This window comes from Nipponia nippon, unplaced genomic scaffold, assembly GCF_047370975.1.
Source record: "Nipponia nippon isolate SJK-2023a ecotype South Korea unplaced genomic scaffold, ASM4737097v1 scaffold_35, whole genome shotgun sequence".
Classification (NCBI taxonomy): domain Eukaryota; kingdom Metazoa; phylum Chordata; class Aves; order Pelecaniformes; family Threskiornithidae; genus Nipponia; species Nipponia nippon.
The window spans coordinates 434,890-447,327 of NW_028262353.1; the positions used below are offsets into that span (position 1 = coordinate 434,890).

General features: G+C 76.1%; 3 protein-coding genes across 9 annotated transcripts; 2 read left to right on the plus strand and 1 right to left on the minus strand.

Moving 5' to 3' along the window:
- Positions 1 to 78: 78 nt before the first annotated feature.
- RBMS2 (RNA binding motif single stranded interacting protein 2) lies at positions 79 to 6,253 on the minus strand. Of its 6 annotated transcripts, none has more exons than XM_087771769.1 (13): positions 5,543 to 6,246; positions 4,085 to 4,233; positions 3,913 to 3,971; positions 3,748 to 3,839; positions 3,498 to 3,592; positions 3,257 to 3,336; positions 3,075 to 3,184; positions 2,929 to 2,975; positions 2,752 to 2,845; positions 2,599 to 2,646; positions 1,978 to 2,085; positions 1,826 to 1,903; positions 1,539 to 1,756 (listed from the first exon to the last, which is right to left on the minus strand). In XM_087771769.1, exons 1-13 carry the CDS (start codon positions 5,606 to 5,608, stop codon positions 1,676 to 1,678), a joined length of 1,107 nt encoding a protein of 368 aa, XP_087627895.1. In that variant the 5' UTR covers positions 5,609 to 6,246; the 3' UTR covers positions 1,539 to 1,675. The 6 variants fall into 6 exon arrangements, with proteins under 6 accessions (XP_087627890.1, XP_087627892.1, XP_087627889.1 ...); XM_087771768.1 differs by having other exon boundaries at positions 3,498 to 3,655; positions 5,543 to 6,243; XM_087771764.1 differs by lacking the exon at positions 3,257 to 3,336 and having other exon boundaries at positions 79 to 1,756; positions 3,498 to 3,655; positions 4,085 to 4,230; positions 5,543 to 6,253.
- Positions 6,254 to 6,638: 385 nt separating this feature from the next.
- Positions 6,639 to 9,493, plus strand: LOC148053936 (uncharacterized). Of its 2 annotated transcripts, XM_087771780.1 has the most exons (5): positions 6,639 to 7,417; positions 7,964 to 8,284; positions 8,355 to 8,507; positions 8,584 to 8,664; positions 9,127 to 9,493. In XM_087771780.1, exons 1-5 carry the CDS (start codon positions 7,118 to 7,120, stop codon positions 9,334 to 9,336), a joined length of 1,065 nt encoding a protein of 354 aa, XP_087627906.1. In that variant the 5' UTR covers positions 6,639 to 7,117; the 3' UTR covers positions 9,337 to 9,493. The 2 variants fall into 2 exon arrangements, with proteins under 2 accessions (XP_087627906.1, XP_087627907.1); XM_087771781.1 differs by lacking the exon at positions 8,355 to 8,507.
- An 865-nt stretch (positions 9,494 to 10,358) lies between these two features.
- LOC104008546 (lens fiber major intrinsic protein) lies at positions 10,359 to 12,168 on the plus strand. The gene is made up of 4 exons (XM_087771796.1): positions 10,359 to 10,718; positions 11,125 to 11,289; positions 11,396 to 11,476; positions 11,820 to 12,168. The coding sequence occupies exons 1-4, from the start codon at positions 10,359 to 10,361 to the stop codon at positions 12,036 to 12,038; spliced, it is 825 nt and encodes a 274-aa protein (XP_087627922.1). The 3' UTR covers positions 12,039 to 12,168.
- The last annotated feature ends 270 nt before the right edge of the window (positions 12,169 to 12,438 follow it).

A 12,438-nucleotide genomic window follows, 5' to 3' on the forward strand; every position in this document is an offset into this window, starting at 1 on the left:
GCTCCGGGGGCCCGAGCGGCGGGGGGCGGCGGGGACCCCCCTCGCCCCCACCCTCCCTCTCCCCGCAGGACAGAGGCGTTTGCTTTTCTTGCCTTTTTATTTCAAAACTAAAACAAAAAAAACCTCGAAGGGGGAGCTATCGGGGGGGGGCGGGGGGCGAGCGCGGAAGCAGAAGGAAGAAATACAAAACTAGAAACCTCTCGAGATTTTAAAAAAAAGCAACTTAAAAACTGTACAAAATGCGCTACGTATAAATTAAAGGGGGGGCAGGAGGGGGCCGCGGGGGCCTCGGCTTCTCCGCTGCAGCTCGGGCCCCCCCGGGCCGGCGGGACCCCGGGGCTCAGCCCCCGGCAGCGGGGCAGGGGCTCAGCACAGGGGTCCCAGTGCCCCCGGTCCCCGCGGGGGCCGTCTGCGGGTCTCCCTCTTTGGATCCTTCCTCGGGGGGCCCGTGCCCCCCGCCCCGAGGGGCCGGGCCCGGGGGGGCCGGGCAGTAGCAGCAACGGGAGAGGTGGGTGATGGCTGGAAACCGGGGGGTGGCGTCACCCCAGGCGGGGGGCGAAGGGCCGCAGCCCCCGCCCCGCGGCCTGGGCCGAGCACGCACCGAGCTGCGGGGTGAGGTAGATGTGTGGCGGGGGTCCCTGCTGCCCTGGGGGGGGCCCTCGGCCCCATGGGGAAACCGGGGGGGGCCCCACTGCCCCGGGGCGGCGCTGGGGACCCCGCTGCGCTGGGGGGGCTGGAAGAACCGGGAGGCCCTGGGCAGAGCTGGCGTGGGGGGCACACGGCCGGCCCCAGAGCTGGAAGCAAGTGGGGGACTGTCCCCCCTCCGCCGTGGGGAGGGACAGAAGGACGGACGGACGGACAAACCCACGGCGCAGGGTCGCGAAGCCGGGGGGGGCCGGGGCAGCGCAGCCCCCCCGCGACCCCCTCAATCTTTGGTTGCAAGCGCCACCCCCGCGGGACCCCTGATTGTCGCTGCGGGGGGCGGCGTGGGGCCGGGGGCTCTAAAGTGCCTGGGGGGCCCTCGGGGCGCCCGTCACCCGTGGAAGCGGGATTATTGCACTTGTCCTGCCCCCCCCGGGGCGGGGGCACGGGGCAGCATGCAGGGCCCCGGCCCGCGCCCACGGGGGCAGGAATGGCTGCGGCGGCGGGGGGGCAGCACCCCCGGCCCTGCGGGGGGGCTGGTGCCCGGAGACTGGACCCCGGGGGGGGGGGGGGGGGTCCACCATCGCCCCCCATCCCTGTCCCCGAGCCGGGGGCACCGGTCGGACCGGGCAGCAGAAGGCACGGGGGGGCACCGCGGCTGGGGGGCTGGCGGGGCCGCGGGCCCTGGAAGCACGAGGGGGGCGACCGGGGACCCCCGGCCCCCCCGGGGCAGCGTTTCTCTTCTTCTCCTTTTTTTCTTTTTTTTTTTCTTTTTTTTTTCCTTTAGTTTTTTAGAAAATGCGGGAGGAAAAAAAGCCCTCCAAGGGGGGGGGTCCCCAGCCGGGGGCAGGGAGACGCTGCGGGAGCAGCGGGACCCCCAGCACGGGGACCCCCCCCGGGCTCAGGGACCCCGGCCGGGGCGCGGGTCCTTCCCGAGGCGGTGGCAGCGGCGGGGGGGGGCAGCACCGGGCGGGGGTCCCGGCACAGCCCCTCCCGGCAGCCGGTGGGGTCCCTCGGGCCGCCCCCCCCGCCGCTACTTGGGGTAGGGGTAGGGGAAGGCGCCGGGCTCGGACGGCGACTCGATGGGGCCGTGGCTCGGGGCGGCACCGCCGTCCTGCGGGGAGGCGTTAGCGGAGCCGCAGCCCCCCAGTCCCCCGTGCCCCCCCAGCCCCCCGGCACTCACCTCCAGCGGGAGCGTGGGCGGCACCGGCGGGTACGGCGGGATGAAGGCTCCGGGGACGGCGGCGGCAGCGGGGACGTACTGGGGAGAGCGGCGGCATCAGTGGGGTGGGGGGGGGTCACGAGGCATCGGGGGGGCGGGCGGTGGGGTCTTACCGTGCCGGCGCTGCCCAGCGAGAGGTGGCCGAGCTGCTGGGCCAGGGGGGCCACCACGGAGGGCTGGAGGGGGACGGCGTGGTCCACGGCGGGGGCCAGCACCGCGCCCTGCACGGCTCCGTCAGCCCGGGGACGGCAGCGTGGGGACGCACAGGGCTGGGGTACGCAGGGGACGGACAGGGGGACACGGGGACAGGGGGACAGGGGTCCGGGGGCGGAGGGGGCGTGCAGGGACGCGCAGGGCACCGGGGACACGGGGCTGTGGGGACGGGGGACGGGGCCCAGGGAGACCCAGGGCGTGGGGGGCCGTGGGGCGGGGCTGTGGGGCCACAGTGGGCGGGGCTGCAGTCACAGTGGGAGGGGCATGCCAAAACTGGGTGGGGCTATGACCATAGTGGGAGGAGCATGCTCAAAGTGGGTGTGGCTATGGCAACAGTGGGTGGAGTTGTGACCATGGGGGGGCATGTCCAAGGTGGGTGGGGCGTGGCTGCAGAGGGCAGGGTGTGGCTGCAGAGGGCAGGGCGTGGCTGCAGAGGGCAGGGCGTGGCTGCAGAGGGCAGGGCGGGGCAGGTGTGGGCAGGGCAGTGGGCAGGGCTCCCCACCCCCTCCACCCATGCTCACCGTGGGCTGCACGAGGTAGGACTGGTGCATCCAGGCGGGGCCGTGGACCTGCGGCAGCGGCCGGGTGGGAGCGGGTGGGGGCTCCCCCGAGCACCCCCCCCGCCCCCGTGGGGACACCCCCGCCCCCCCGCGACCCCCCAGCCCCCCCCATACCTGGTAGGAGGAGACGGGGGAGGGCAGGTAGGGGGCCAGGGCCGTGGGCGCGATCATCCGGCTGGGGGCCAGGCCGTAGGGCGCCGGGTAGAACCTGCGGGGCGGAGGGGGTCAGGGCGGGGGGACGCAGGCAACGGCCCCCGCCCCACCCGGGCCTGGGGGGCCTGGGGCACCCACCCGTTCTGCAGCGCCGTCGCAGGGTCGTAGGCCAAGGTCACGGTGCCCTGGGGGGGGGAAAGGGTCAGCGCTGCCCTGCGGAACCCTGCAGCTGTGGGGTCTGTGCCCCCGGCAGGACCCCCCCCATGCCCCCGGTCCCCTCTCACCGCGTCGCTGTCCCGGGCCCAGGCTCTCCCGTTGGGCACGAACTTGCCCTGGCTCTGCCGCTTCTTCTGTCCCCCGTCGGCAAACTTGCAGAGCAGCGGGTCCGGAGGGGCTGCAGGGAGGGGCCGTCAGCGCCGCCAGCCGGCCCCCGGCCCCCCCAGCCCCCAGGACCCCCCCAGCCCACCTGGCACCCCCGGGGGCATCTTGATGTACTTCCCGTTGAAGTGGGTGATGACGGCCTCGCACTTCTCCGTGGACTCCATCCTGGGGGGAGCAGGGCCGGGGTGGGGGCCACGCGCGGAGCCCTCCCCGCTGCCCCCGGCCCCACGCAGCCCCCCCAGCTCTGTGCAGCCCCAAGCACCCCCCCGTCCTCCTGGGCACCCCCAGCCCCCTGCACCCCTCAGCCCGCAGCAGAGCCCCCGTACCGTGCGAAGCCCACGCCGCGGCTGGCCCCGTGAGGGTCCCGCAGGATGCGGGTCGAGACCACCTGCCCGAAGGGCTTCAGCAGCGCCTCCAGCTCCTGCTCGTCCACCCCCAGCGGCAGGTTCGAGATGTAGAGGTTGGTGGGGTCCTGCTCCTGTTGCTGTGGGGGGGGGGTCAGGGGGCCGGCTGGGCCCCGCAGCACCCAGCGGGGGGCTCTGGGTGTCGGGGGGGCCCCGAGGGGCCGTGTTGTACCTTGGCCATCTGCGCCTGCACCCCGCTGGCCTTGAGCGCCGTCACGGCCTTCTGGGCCGCCGTGGGGCTGTCAAAGTCGACGAAGCCGTAGCCTGGGGGGGGCCGGTGGTGAGAGGGGCCCCCAGAGCCTCCGGCCCCCCGCCCCGGCCCCGCGGCCCCGCCAACCTTTGCACTTGTTGGTCGTCTTGTCCAGGATGGCTTTGGTGGAGACGATCTTCCCGTAGCTGGGGGAAGAGAGGGGGTCAGTGCCCGGCAGGGCCCCCAGCCCCCCCTGCGGCGGGGCCCTGGGCTGGGGGCAGCGGCCACCCCAGCCCCTGGGGGCCCCGGCCCCACTCACGGCTGGCAGAGCTTGACCAGGTCCTGGTCTGTGGTGCCGGGGTGCAGCCCCCGGATGTAGAGGTTGGTCTTGCTGAGCTGGTCCGCGGCCCCCCCGGCGGGGCTGGGGCTGGGGGGGCCCAGCGGCTGCGCCGGTGGCACATAGGGCTGCTGGGGGGCAGGGGTCAGCGCCCGCCGCGCCTTTGCTGCAGCCCCCCCAGACCCTGGCCCCCAGGGGACGTGCGTGCAGGTGCAGCGAGGGTGGCCGAAGCCCCTGGCAGGGCCCGGGGCTGGATCCTGCCCCTCCCGGGGACCCCCCCCCGGCCACGGGACCCCCGGCCCGACACGGCCCCCGGGCCAGCGCCCATCCCCGGGGCCCCTTGGCCGGTGGCGGGAGGCGGCGCCGGCTGGGAAACCTCCGGGCCTGATGTCAACGTGAAAAAATGAATCACCCGCGGCCGCCCCCGCGCCCCGGCCCCCCCCGGGTGCCCCCATCCCCGGGGCGGCCCCGCAGCCCCCCGGCTCCTCAGCCCCGTGGCCCCCCCAAGTCCAGGCCCTGCTGCAGCTCAGGGCGCCCGGCCCCGGGTCCCGGCCGGGGGGGACGGGGGTGACCCCCCACCCTCATCGCCCCCCCTGTCCCCGCTCACTGGGGACGGGGCTGGGGGTCACCTGCCCGCATGGGGTCCCCTGTCTGGGACCCACAGACACCCCGGGGACAGACCCACAGACACCCCGGGGACAAGTAAGCCTGGCTATGCACAGGCGTGTGGGTGCACACGCATGTGGGGGTGCACCCCGCACACAAGCAGGCACGGTTCACAAGCGTGTGCGTGTGCAGCGCCCCCCACGCGTGTGCAAGCGTGTCCCGGGGCCGATCCGTGTGCGACAGCCCGCCCGGGCCGGGGGGGGCTGTTACCCCGCGGCGGGGGCACGGCCGGGCGCAGGGCAGGTGTGTGCGTGTCGCACACGCGTGTGCAAGCGTGGACAGGTGCCCGGGGGGGGCCGTCCCGCCCCGCGTGGGGCCACGCAGCCCCTCGCCCCGGGCCGGGGGGGTCCGCGCCGCGCGTGGGGCTGAGGCACGGGGTGACGGCGGCCCCCGGGAGGGAAACTGAGGCACGGGGCGGGGGGGCCGGGCCCAGCCGCTGTCCCGCCCTGGCCCTGTCCCGGGTGCCCCCCCGGCCCCCCGCCCCCGCCGCGGCCCCCCCGCCATCGCTCCCTGCGCTGCCCCCGCTCCGGGCCTGTCCCCAGCCGCGGGGGGGGGGGGGGGACACACGGCCCCGCCGTGCCGGTGCCCCCGCAACCCCCAACCCCCGGGGAGGGCTCGGGGTGACCCCCCCCGGCCCCGCTCGCACCGCGGCGCGGCTCCCCCCGCGGCGGGGCCCGGGGCTGCCCCGGGCCGGGGGTCCCGCTGCCCGCGGCCCTGCCACAGCCGCGGGCCGGGCCTGGCGGCGGCGGCGGCGGCCCGGGGGGGGCCCCGTACCTTCTTGCCGCTCTTGTTGTAGGCGAAGGCGGGGAGGCCGGAGCGCGGCGGCACCGAGAGCAGCATTTTCCCGAGCGCGAGGGGCCGGGGCGGGCCCGCGCCTGACGTCACGCCCGGAGCCAGGCTGGAATCCGGGCTGGCACCGCGCGGGCCGGGTCCTAGCGCCGGGGCGGGGGCGGCCCCGCGCCCCCCGGGCTGGGTGGGGGGGCACACACGCACCCCCGCAGCCCGCGGCCGCCCGCGGAGGCCCCGCGGTGCCGCCCCTCGCCCCGCCGCGGGGAGGGACCCCCAGCGCCCGCCGCCGAGGCACGGCCCCGGTGCGGACAGCGCGGGAGCCTCCTGCCCCCGGCACCGCGGGGCCACCGGGCACCGTCCCGCCCGCCACCCTGGGGCCCGCGCCCCGCTGCAGCTGGCGTCAACCGCGGGCCCGAGCGCCCGGGACCCCGGGGAGCGGCGACGGTGCCACCGGTGGGGGGTGTGGGGGGGTGTTGCACAGGGGCCCAGGGCCCGCCGCCACGGTGGCGTCACCGCTCGCCCGGGGATGGGCTGCAGCGGTCCCAGGGGCCTCAGCACGGCGGCGGCAGCGGGAGCGCCGCGGCCGGTAACGCGCGGCCCCTTTAAGCGCGGCTCCTTTAAGCGCGGCCCCTTTAAGGCCGCGAAACCCCGCCCCCGCCGCCATTACCCCTCGACGGGGCGCTCGCGCCGCCCGCACCATGGGCGCGGCCATTTTGGAGCCGCCGGTCACGTGCCCCCACCCCCACCCCCCGCCGCCGCCGCCACCACCGCCATCTTGGCACCGCCCTCCCCCGGCACGTGACTCCGTCTGGCTCCGCCCCGCGGCTGAGGGCGGGCAGGGGGCCGCCATCTTGGCGCCTCCAGTGTGTTTATATCGCCCCCCCCGTGGTGGGGTGATGTCGCGGGGGGGGGGCGGGGCGGGGGGTCCGGGGCACCCGGGGGGCTGCGGGACGGGGTGGGGGTTCCTGGGGGCTCTGGGGGTTGGATGGGGGCCCTGCAGGGCAGGGGCAGAGCTGGGGGGCCCTGGAGGTCTGGGGGGTCTCCAGCATCCCCGGGGGGGGGGGGGGGGTGTGATGCGGGGCCCGCCGGGGCTTGCGGGGCAGGACAGGGCCCCCCCCGGCGCAGGACGCGGGGTCCCGGCCCCGCTGCGCCCGGCCTGGCGCGAGGTCCTGCCCGCTGGGCCGCGGGCCCCCCGGCCCCCTCCGCGCCCGCCCGCCTGGCCCCGCCGAGCCCCCCCGGCCCCTTTGTGGCGGCCCCGGGCGCGGATTGTTCTGGCTCTTTGCAGGGCGTCAGCAGGGCCGGGGCCGCCTGCCCCGTGCTGAGCCAGGCCCTCGCTTCGCCGCGGCCCCGCTGACTCACGCCACGTGCGGCCGGGCTGCTGAGCTGGCAGGGACGCGGGCACCGGCTCCCCGCGGGCGCCCCCGGCCCCCGCCTGCTGCCCCCGGCGCCCGGCTCTGGAGCGGGGCCGGCTACCGGGGTGTCGTGTCCCCCCCCCCCCGCCACGGGCAGGCTCCTTCCCCCCTCGGCTCCTTTCATCCCTGCCTTTCATCTCGCCCAGGGATGGAGCGCTGGTCTGTCGTCATGGCAACCCCCGAAGTGTCCCAGCTCGTTGCCATGGCACCCAGAGATGCTCTGAGCCCGATCCCACGACCCCTGCAACCCCCCAGGGCCCTGCCCCATCCTCGGCCCCCTCCTGCGCCCCAGGAGCACCTTGTGCCAAGCACGGGGCCTCCCCTCCCCGCGCCTGGGGGCTGGCGGTGGCGGGGGGTGGCAGGGCCGGGGGGTGGGAGGTGCCCCCTCCCTGGGCATCCTCCTCCGCGCTTGCCTCGGCCCCGCGGCTGCACCATGGCCATCGGGGAGGTAAGGCCCTGCGAGCTGCTCTGCCCCGGCCCCTTCCCCCTCAGCCCCCCGCTCGCCCCCACAGCCACGGCCCAGGGTCCTTCCCCGCCGGGGGGGGAGCAGCCCCCAACTCATGGGGGCCCCCCCAGTCTGACAGCTCAGCACCCCGCCCCAGCCCACAGCCCCGTCACGGGGGTCCCCCTGTGCCCCCCACTGTGACTCCGAGCCCTGTTGTGGCTCCTGCCCCCACCTCTGTGACCGTCACCCCTGTAGCCATGGCACCCATCTCTGTTGCCATGGTGCGTCCATTGCCGTGGTGCTCCAGTTGCCATGGTGACCCTGTTGCCAAGGTGCCCCATTGCCAAGACGCCCCCATCCCCATGGTACCCGGTTGCTGAGGCATTCTGTTGCTATGGCACCCCATTCCTATGGCACCCCATCACTGAGGTCCCCCGTTGCCACAACACCCCATCACCAAGGCATTCTGTTGCCATGACGCCCCATCACTGTGGCACCCCATCTCCGCGGTGCCCGCCTGGGTGACGCCCGGCCACCCTGTACCCTCAGGAGCTGCGGAGCGGGTGCTTCTGGCGCGGGGTGCTGGCGGAGGCATCGGCGACGCTCATCTTCGTGGGGGTGGTGCTGGGCGCCTCGGCAGCCCCCGGGGCCCTGGCGCCGGCGCTGGCCGGGGGGCTGGTGGCCGGGGCGCTGGCCTGCACCCTCGGGGCGCCCCAGGCCAACCCAGCCCTCACCCTGGCCCTGCTCTGCACCCGCAAGCTGGGTGCCCTGCGCGGGGCCGCTGGGCTTCTGGCCCAGTGTGCCGGGGCCGTGTTGGCCTCTGCCGCTGCCCGCCTGGTGCTGCCGGAGGATGCTGGCCTCGTCACCAGGGTGAGTGTCCTCGTCCCCGTCCCCGTCCCCGTCCTGGTGGCGGGGTGCTGAGGCCGGGCTGTCACGGCAGGTGAGCGTGGCAGGGACGGCGCGGCAGGCCCTGGCCTGGGAGACCTTCGCCACCTTCCAGCTGGCGCTGGCCGCCTTTGCTGCCACCGACCGGGCGGCCCCCCAGGGCGGGCTGGCCCTGGGCAGCGCCGTGGCCGCCGGCGCCCTGGCCGCGGTAAGGACCCCTGCCCGCCCCCACCCCGGGGCTGCCGGCCACCGCCCCGGCCGGCCCTGAGCCCCCTCTCCTGCAGGGGCCGTTCTCAGGGGGCAGCATGAACCCGGCGCGCTCGCTGGGGCCAGCCATTGTCACCGGCATCTGGGACGACCACTGGGTGAGTCGGTGGCACCCCCAGAGACCCCAGTGTGGGGATGGGTGCCCCCAGCTGCAGTGTGGAAACCCCTGGTCCCATCCCCACCCCAGGATGGAGGTCCTGGGCTCTTCCCTTCATTTGGATGGGTCCCCTGGTCCTCCAGTCCCCCCCTGGGACAGGTCACCCTCGGCTGCATCCCCAGTTTGGGTCCTTCTGGTCCCTCCATCACAGGATGGGTCCCCTCCCGTCCCTCCCAGTCCCCCCATCCCAAACGTGTGATCCTCCCGCGGCTCCTCGTGCCCGGAGCAGGTTCCCAACACTGGTGTGGGGGCCCTGGTCCCCCCATCCTTGGGGCAGTGCCCAGCAGCCCGTGGCCCCGCATCCCCCTGTCCCCGGGGCACCTCTGACACATGTGTCCCCCCGGGGCACCCGTCACCCCGTGTGTCCCCCACCAGGGCACCCCTGATGCCACGTTCTCCCCAGGTGTACTGGCTGGGGCCGGTGCTGGGTGCGGTGCTGGCCGGGCTCTCCTACGAGTTTGTCTTCGCCCCCGGCGCCTCCCGGGAGAAGCTGGGCGCCTGCCTCGCCTGCCGGGACGTGGCGCTGGTTGAGACCACCAGCCCGTCCCCCTCCTCGCCCTCCGCCCGCAGCCCCCCGGCCCCCCCGGCCGAGCGGGGCCAGGGCACGGCCTGAGCCCCCCGCTCCGACCCAGCCCGCGGGAGGTGGCATGTGGGCCCCGCCGCCGGGGCCCCGCCAGCCCCCGAGCCCAGCACCCTCCATGGGGTACGCAGGGCATGGTGCCGGGCTGGGGGGGCCGTGCAGAGATGGCTCCAGCCCCCCTCTCCCCCTGACCGCCCTCTCCCCCCGGGGGGATTAAAGGTGGCTTTGGATCAGGGCTGGGTGCAGAGTGTTGCTGTGGGGGACGGGCGTCCCGGTGGCTGCAAGACCCCCGTCCTGTGCCCTCGGGGCATGGGGGCACCCCGATGCCGGGGTCCTCCCCCGTGCCCCTTCCCCGGCTCCCCCAGGCGGGTGCCCCCTCCCAGCGGCCCCGTGGCAAGGGCGGGGGCCGGGACCCCCCGTCCACCCCGTCCCGTGCCGGGGCGCTGAGCGCAGCAAAGCCCTTTGTCGAGGCCTCTGCAGCCCCGGCAGATTTCCACGGGCGCCAATGGCCGGGCCCGGCCCTAATCCCCCCGGCCAGGGAATTAGCGCCCGCTAAGCCGGGCTGAATAACCCTCCTGCAGACAACAGGGCCGGGGCGGCGGGAGCCCCCGCAGCCCCCAGTGGGGCTGGCCCGGGGGGGCACCCGGGGCCCCCCCGTGTGGGGTGGGAGAGGCCGGCTCCCGGCAGGGTCACCCCAAAGCATCCCCCAAAACATGGGGGGGGTCTCAGCGCTGCCCCCAGCCCCTGAGCATGGCAGTGTCCCCCAAACCCCACGCAGGGCACCTATGGGGCAGAGCCCCCCCCTCCCAAGCAAGGCAGCCCCAGGGATGGGGGGGCACAGCCCTGGTGGGTCCCCACTGTCCCGGGGGTGCAGGGGGGACCCGGGGGGGGCCCTCTCCGCCTGCCACCGGCCCCCCCGTCCCGGGCAGCGAAGCAGTTAACGGGGGGTGGCGGCGGTGGGATCCCACCCCCGGGGCCGGCCGGGGGGGCCTTATAAAGGTGGGTGCGGGCGTCCCCTGGGGAGGGGAGCGGGGCCAGGGCAGCGGGGCCAGGCCATGCGGGAGCTGCGCTCGTCCGCCTTCTGGAGGGCCGTCCTGGCCGAGTTCCTGGGCAGCCTCCTCTATGCCCTGCTGGGGCTGGGGGCCTCCCTGCGCTGGGCCCCGGGGCCCCCCAACGTCCTGGGGGCCGCCCTGGCCTTTGGGCTGGCCCAGGCCACCCTGGTGCAGGCGCTGGGCCACGTCAGCGGGGGCCACATCAACCCAGCCATCACCCTGGCCTTGCTGCTGGCCTCGCAGCTCTCCCTGCCCCGTGCCCTGGGCTACCTCCTGGCCCAGCTGCTGGGCGCCCTGGCCGGGGCCGGTGTGCTCTACGGGGTGACGCCAGCCCCTGCCCGCGGCACCCTCGGCCTCAGCGCGGTGAGCAGGAGCTGGGGGGAGTCTGGGGGTGCTTGAGGGGCTGGGGTACCGGGGGGGGAGTGGGGCTCCAGGAGGTGTTTTGGCGTACCATGGGGCTGTAAGGGCGGACCGTGGGGTTCAGAGATGCTTGGGGGGCTAAGGGAGGGTTGGGGGGTTCAGGAGGTGCTTGAGGCTTTGGGGTTGCGTGGGGCGGTAACGGGGGCTGGGGTTTGGGGGCGAGCAGGGGTTTGGGGTGCGGTGGGGCTGGGGATGACGAGGGGGTCTACAGGGAATTGGGGGCAGGAGGCGCTTGGGAGCGCGGGGGGGTGACAGCCGGGGCAGCAGGGTTTTGGGGTGCCGGGGGAACGGGGACCAGTTCTGTGGGGTGCTGGGAGCAGGCAGGGTGCTGAGCCCCCTCCCCGCGCAGCTGCACCCTGGCGTGGGCCCGGGCCAGGGCACCGTGGTGGAGCTGCTCCTGACCGCCCAGTTCATCCTCTGCGTCCTGGCCAGCTTCGACGACCGGCACGACGGGCGCCCCGGCTCCGCCGCGCTGCCCGTCGGCTTCTCCCTCGCCCTCGGCCACCTCTTCGGGGTAAGGGCAGCCGCGGGGACCCTCCTGCTGTGACCCCGGGGGCTGGGGGGGCTCCAGCGGGCGCCCCACCACCCCGTCCCCCCCCAACCGCCCCGTCCTCCCGCAGATCCACTACACGGGCGCCGGCATGAACCCCGCACGCTCCTTCGCCCCCGCCGTCATCACCCGCAACTTCACCAACCACTGGGTAAGTGGGGTGGGGGGTCCCCGCGCCCCCCCCGGCCCTCCCCGCTTGTCCCCGTCCTGCCCCAGCCGCGGCGTCCCCTCCGAGGGGGGACGGCTGCCGGAGCCGCACCGGTGACAGCAGCGCCCCGGGGTGCCGGGGGCTGCGCAGACGGGGCGCAAGGATCCCCCCCCGGCCCTGAGCCCCCCGATATCTCGGGGGGACGGGGCCCCTGCATCGGGAGGTGGGAGCCCGCGGCCGCAGGGACCGGGGCAGGGGGGGAGCCCCCGGCCGGGCCGGAGCCCCGCAGCCCCGGCCGAGGGGGTGCCGGTGCCCGGGGTGCCGGTGCCCACGCCGCCCCCCGCAGGTGTACTGGGCCGGCCCGCTGCTGGGCGCGGCGCTGGGCGCGGTGCTCTACGAGTTCGTGCTGTGCCCGCGGCCGCGCAGCCTGGCCGAGCGCCTGGCCGCCCTGAAGGGAGAGCCCCCCGCCGCCGCCGCCGCCGCCGCCGCCGCCGAGCCGCCGGCCGAGCCGCCGGCCGAGCCGCTGGAGCTGAAGACGCTGGAGCTGAAGACGCAGGGGCTGTAGGCCGCGCCCGGCCCCCCGCGCCCGCCCGCCGCTTTGCTGTGACGGGGCCGCCGCCGTGCGTGTGGTGCGTGTGTGTGCGGCGGGCGGCGGCGGGGCCCCGCTGCCGGGAGCCGGGAGCCGCCCGTACCGGGCCGGGGCCGCCCCGCCGCGGCGGGAGTTCTGTGTTCGGTGAATTAAACCTGCTCTTTTATTTTGGTAACCGCTCGCGGCCGTGGCCGGGACCGGGGGGGACCGGGGGCACCGGGGGCACCGGGGCCGCCTCGCCCCAGCATCCGCGCGGGGGCTGGCGGGAGGCGCCCCCCGCAGCCGCCCATTCCCGCGCCCGCAGGGGAGGCCCCGCCCCGGGGGCGGGGCTGCGCCCGATCCAGCGCCTCTCTTAAAAGGGCAACGCCGCGCCCGC

What these genes read in the sequence shown, in the direction of transcription:
- RBMS2 (XM_087771763.1), bottom strand. Translation starts at nt 5,608, where the DNA reads ATGCTGCTCTCGGTGCCGCCGCGCTCCGGCCTCCCCGCCTTCGCCTAC. An exon ending in ACAACAAGAGCGGCAAGAAG is followed by an intron (nt 4,234 to 5,542) that starts GTACGGGGCCCC and finishes CCTGCCCCCCAG; the next exon opens with CAGCCCTATGTGCCACCGGC. An exon ending in CCTACCTCGTGCAGCCCACG is followed by an intron (nt 2,086 to 2,598) that starts GTGAGCATGGGT and finishes GGAGCCGTGCAG; the next exon opens with GGCGCGGTGCTGGCCCCCGC.
- LOC148053936 (XM_087771780.1), top strand. Translation starts at nt 7,118, where the DNA reads ATGGAGCGCTGGTCTGTCGTCATGGCAACCCCCGAAGTGTCCCAGCTC. An exon ending in GCACCATGGCCATCGGGGAG is followed by an intron (nt 7,418 to 7,963) that starts GTAAGGCCCTGC and finishes CTGTACCCTCAG; the next exon opens with GAGCTGCGGAGCGGGTGCTT. An exon ending in GCATCTGGGACGACCACTGG is followed by an intron (nt 8,665 to 9,126) that starts GTGAGTCGGTGG and finishes CGTTCTCCCCAG; the next exon opens with GTGTACTGGCTGGGGCCGGT.
- LOC104008546 (XM_087771796.1), top strand. Translation starts at nt 10,359, where the DNA reads ATGCGGGAGCTGCGCTCGTCCGCCTTCTGGAGGGCCGTCCTGGCCGAG. An exon ending in GCACCCTCGGCCTCAGCGCG is followed by an intron (nt 10,719 to 11,124) that starts GTGAGCAGGAGC and finishes CTCCCCGCGCAG; the next exon opens with CTGCACCCTGGCGTGGGCCC. An exon ending in GCAACTTCACCAACCACTGG is followed by an intron (nt 11,477 to 11,819) that starts GTAAGTGGGGTG and finishes CGCCCCCCGCAG; the next exon opens with GTGTACTGGGCCGGCCCGCT.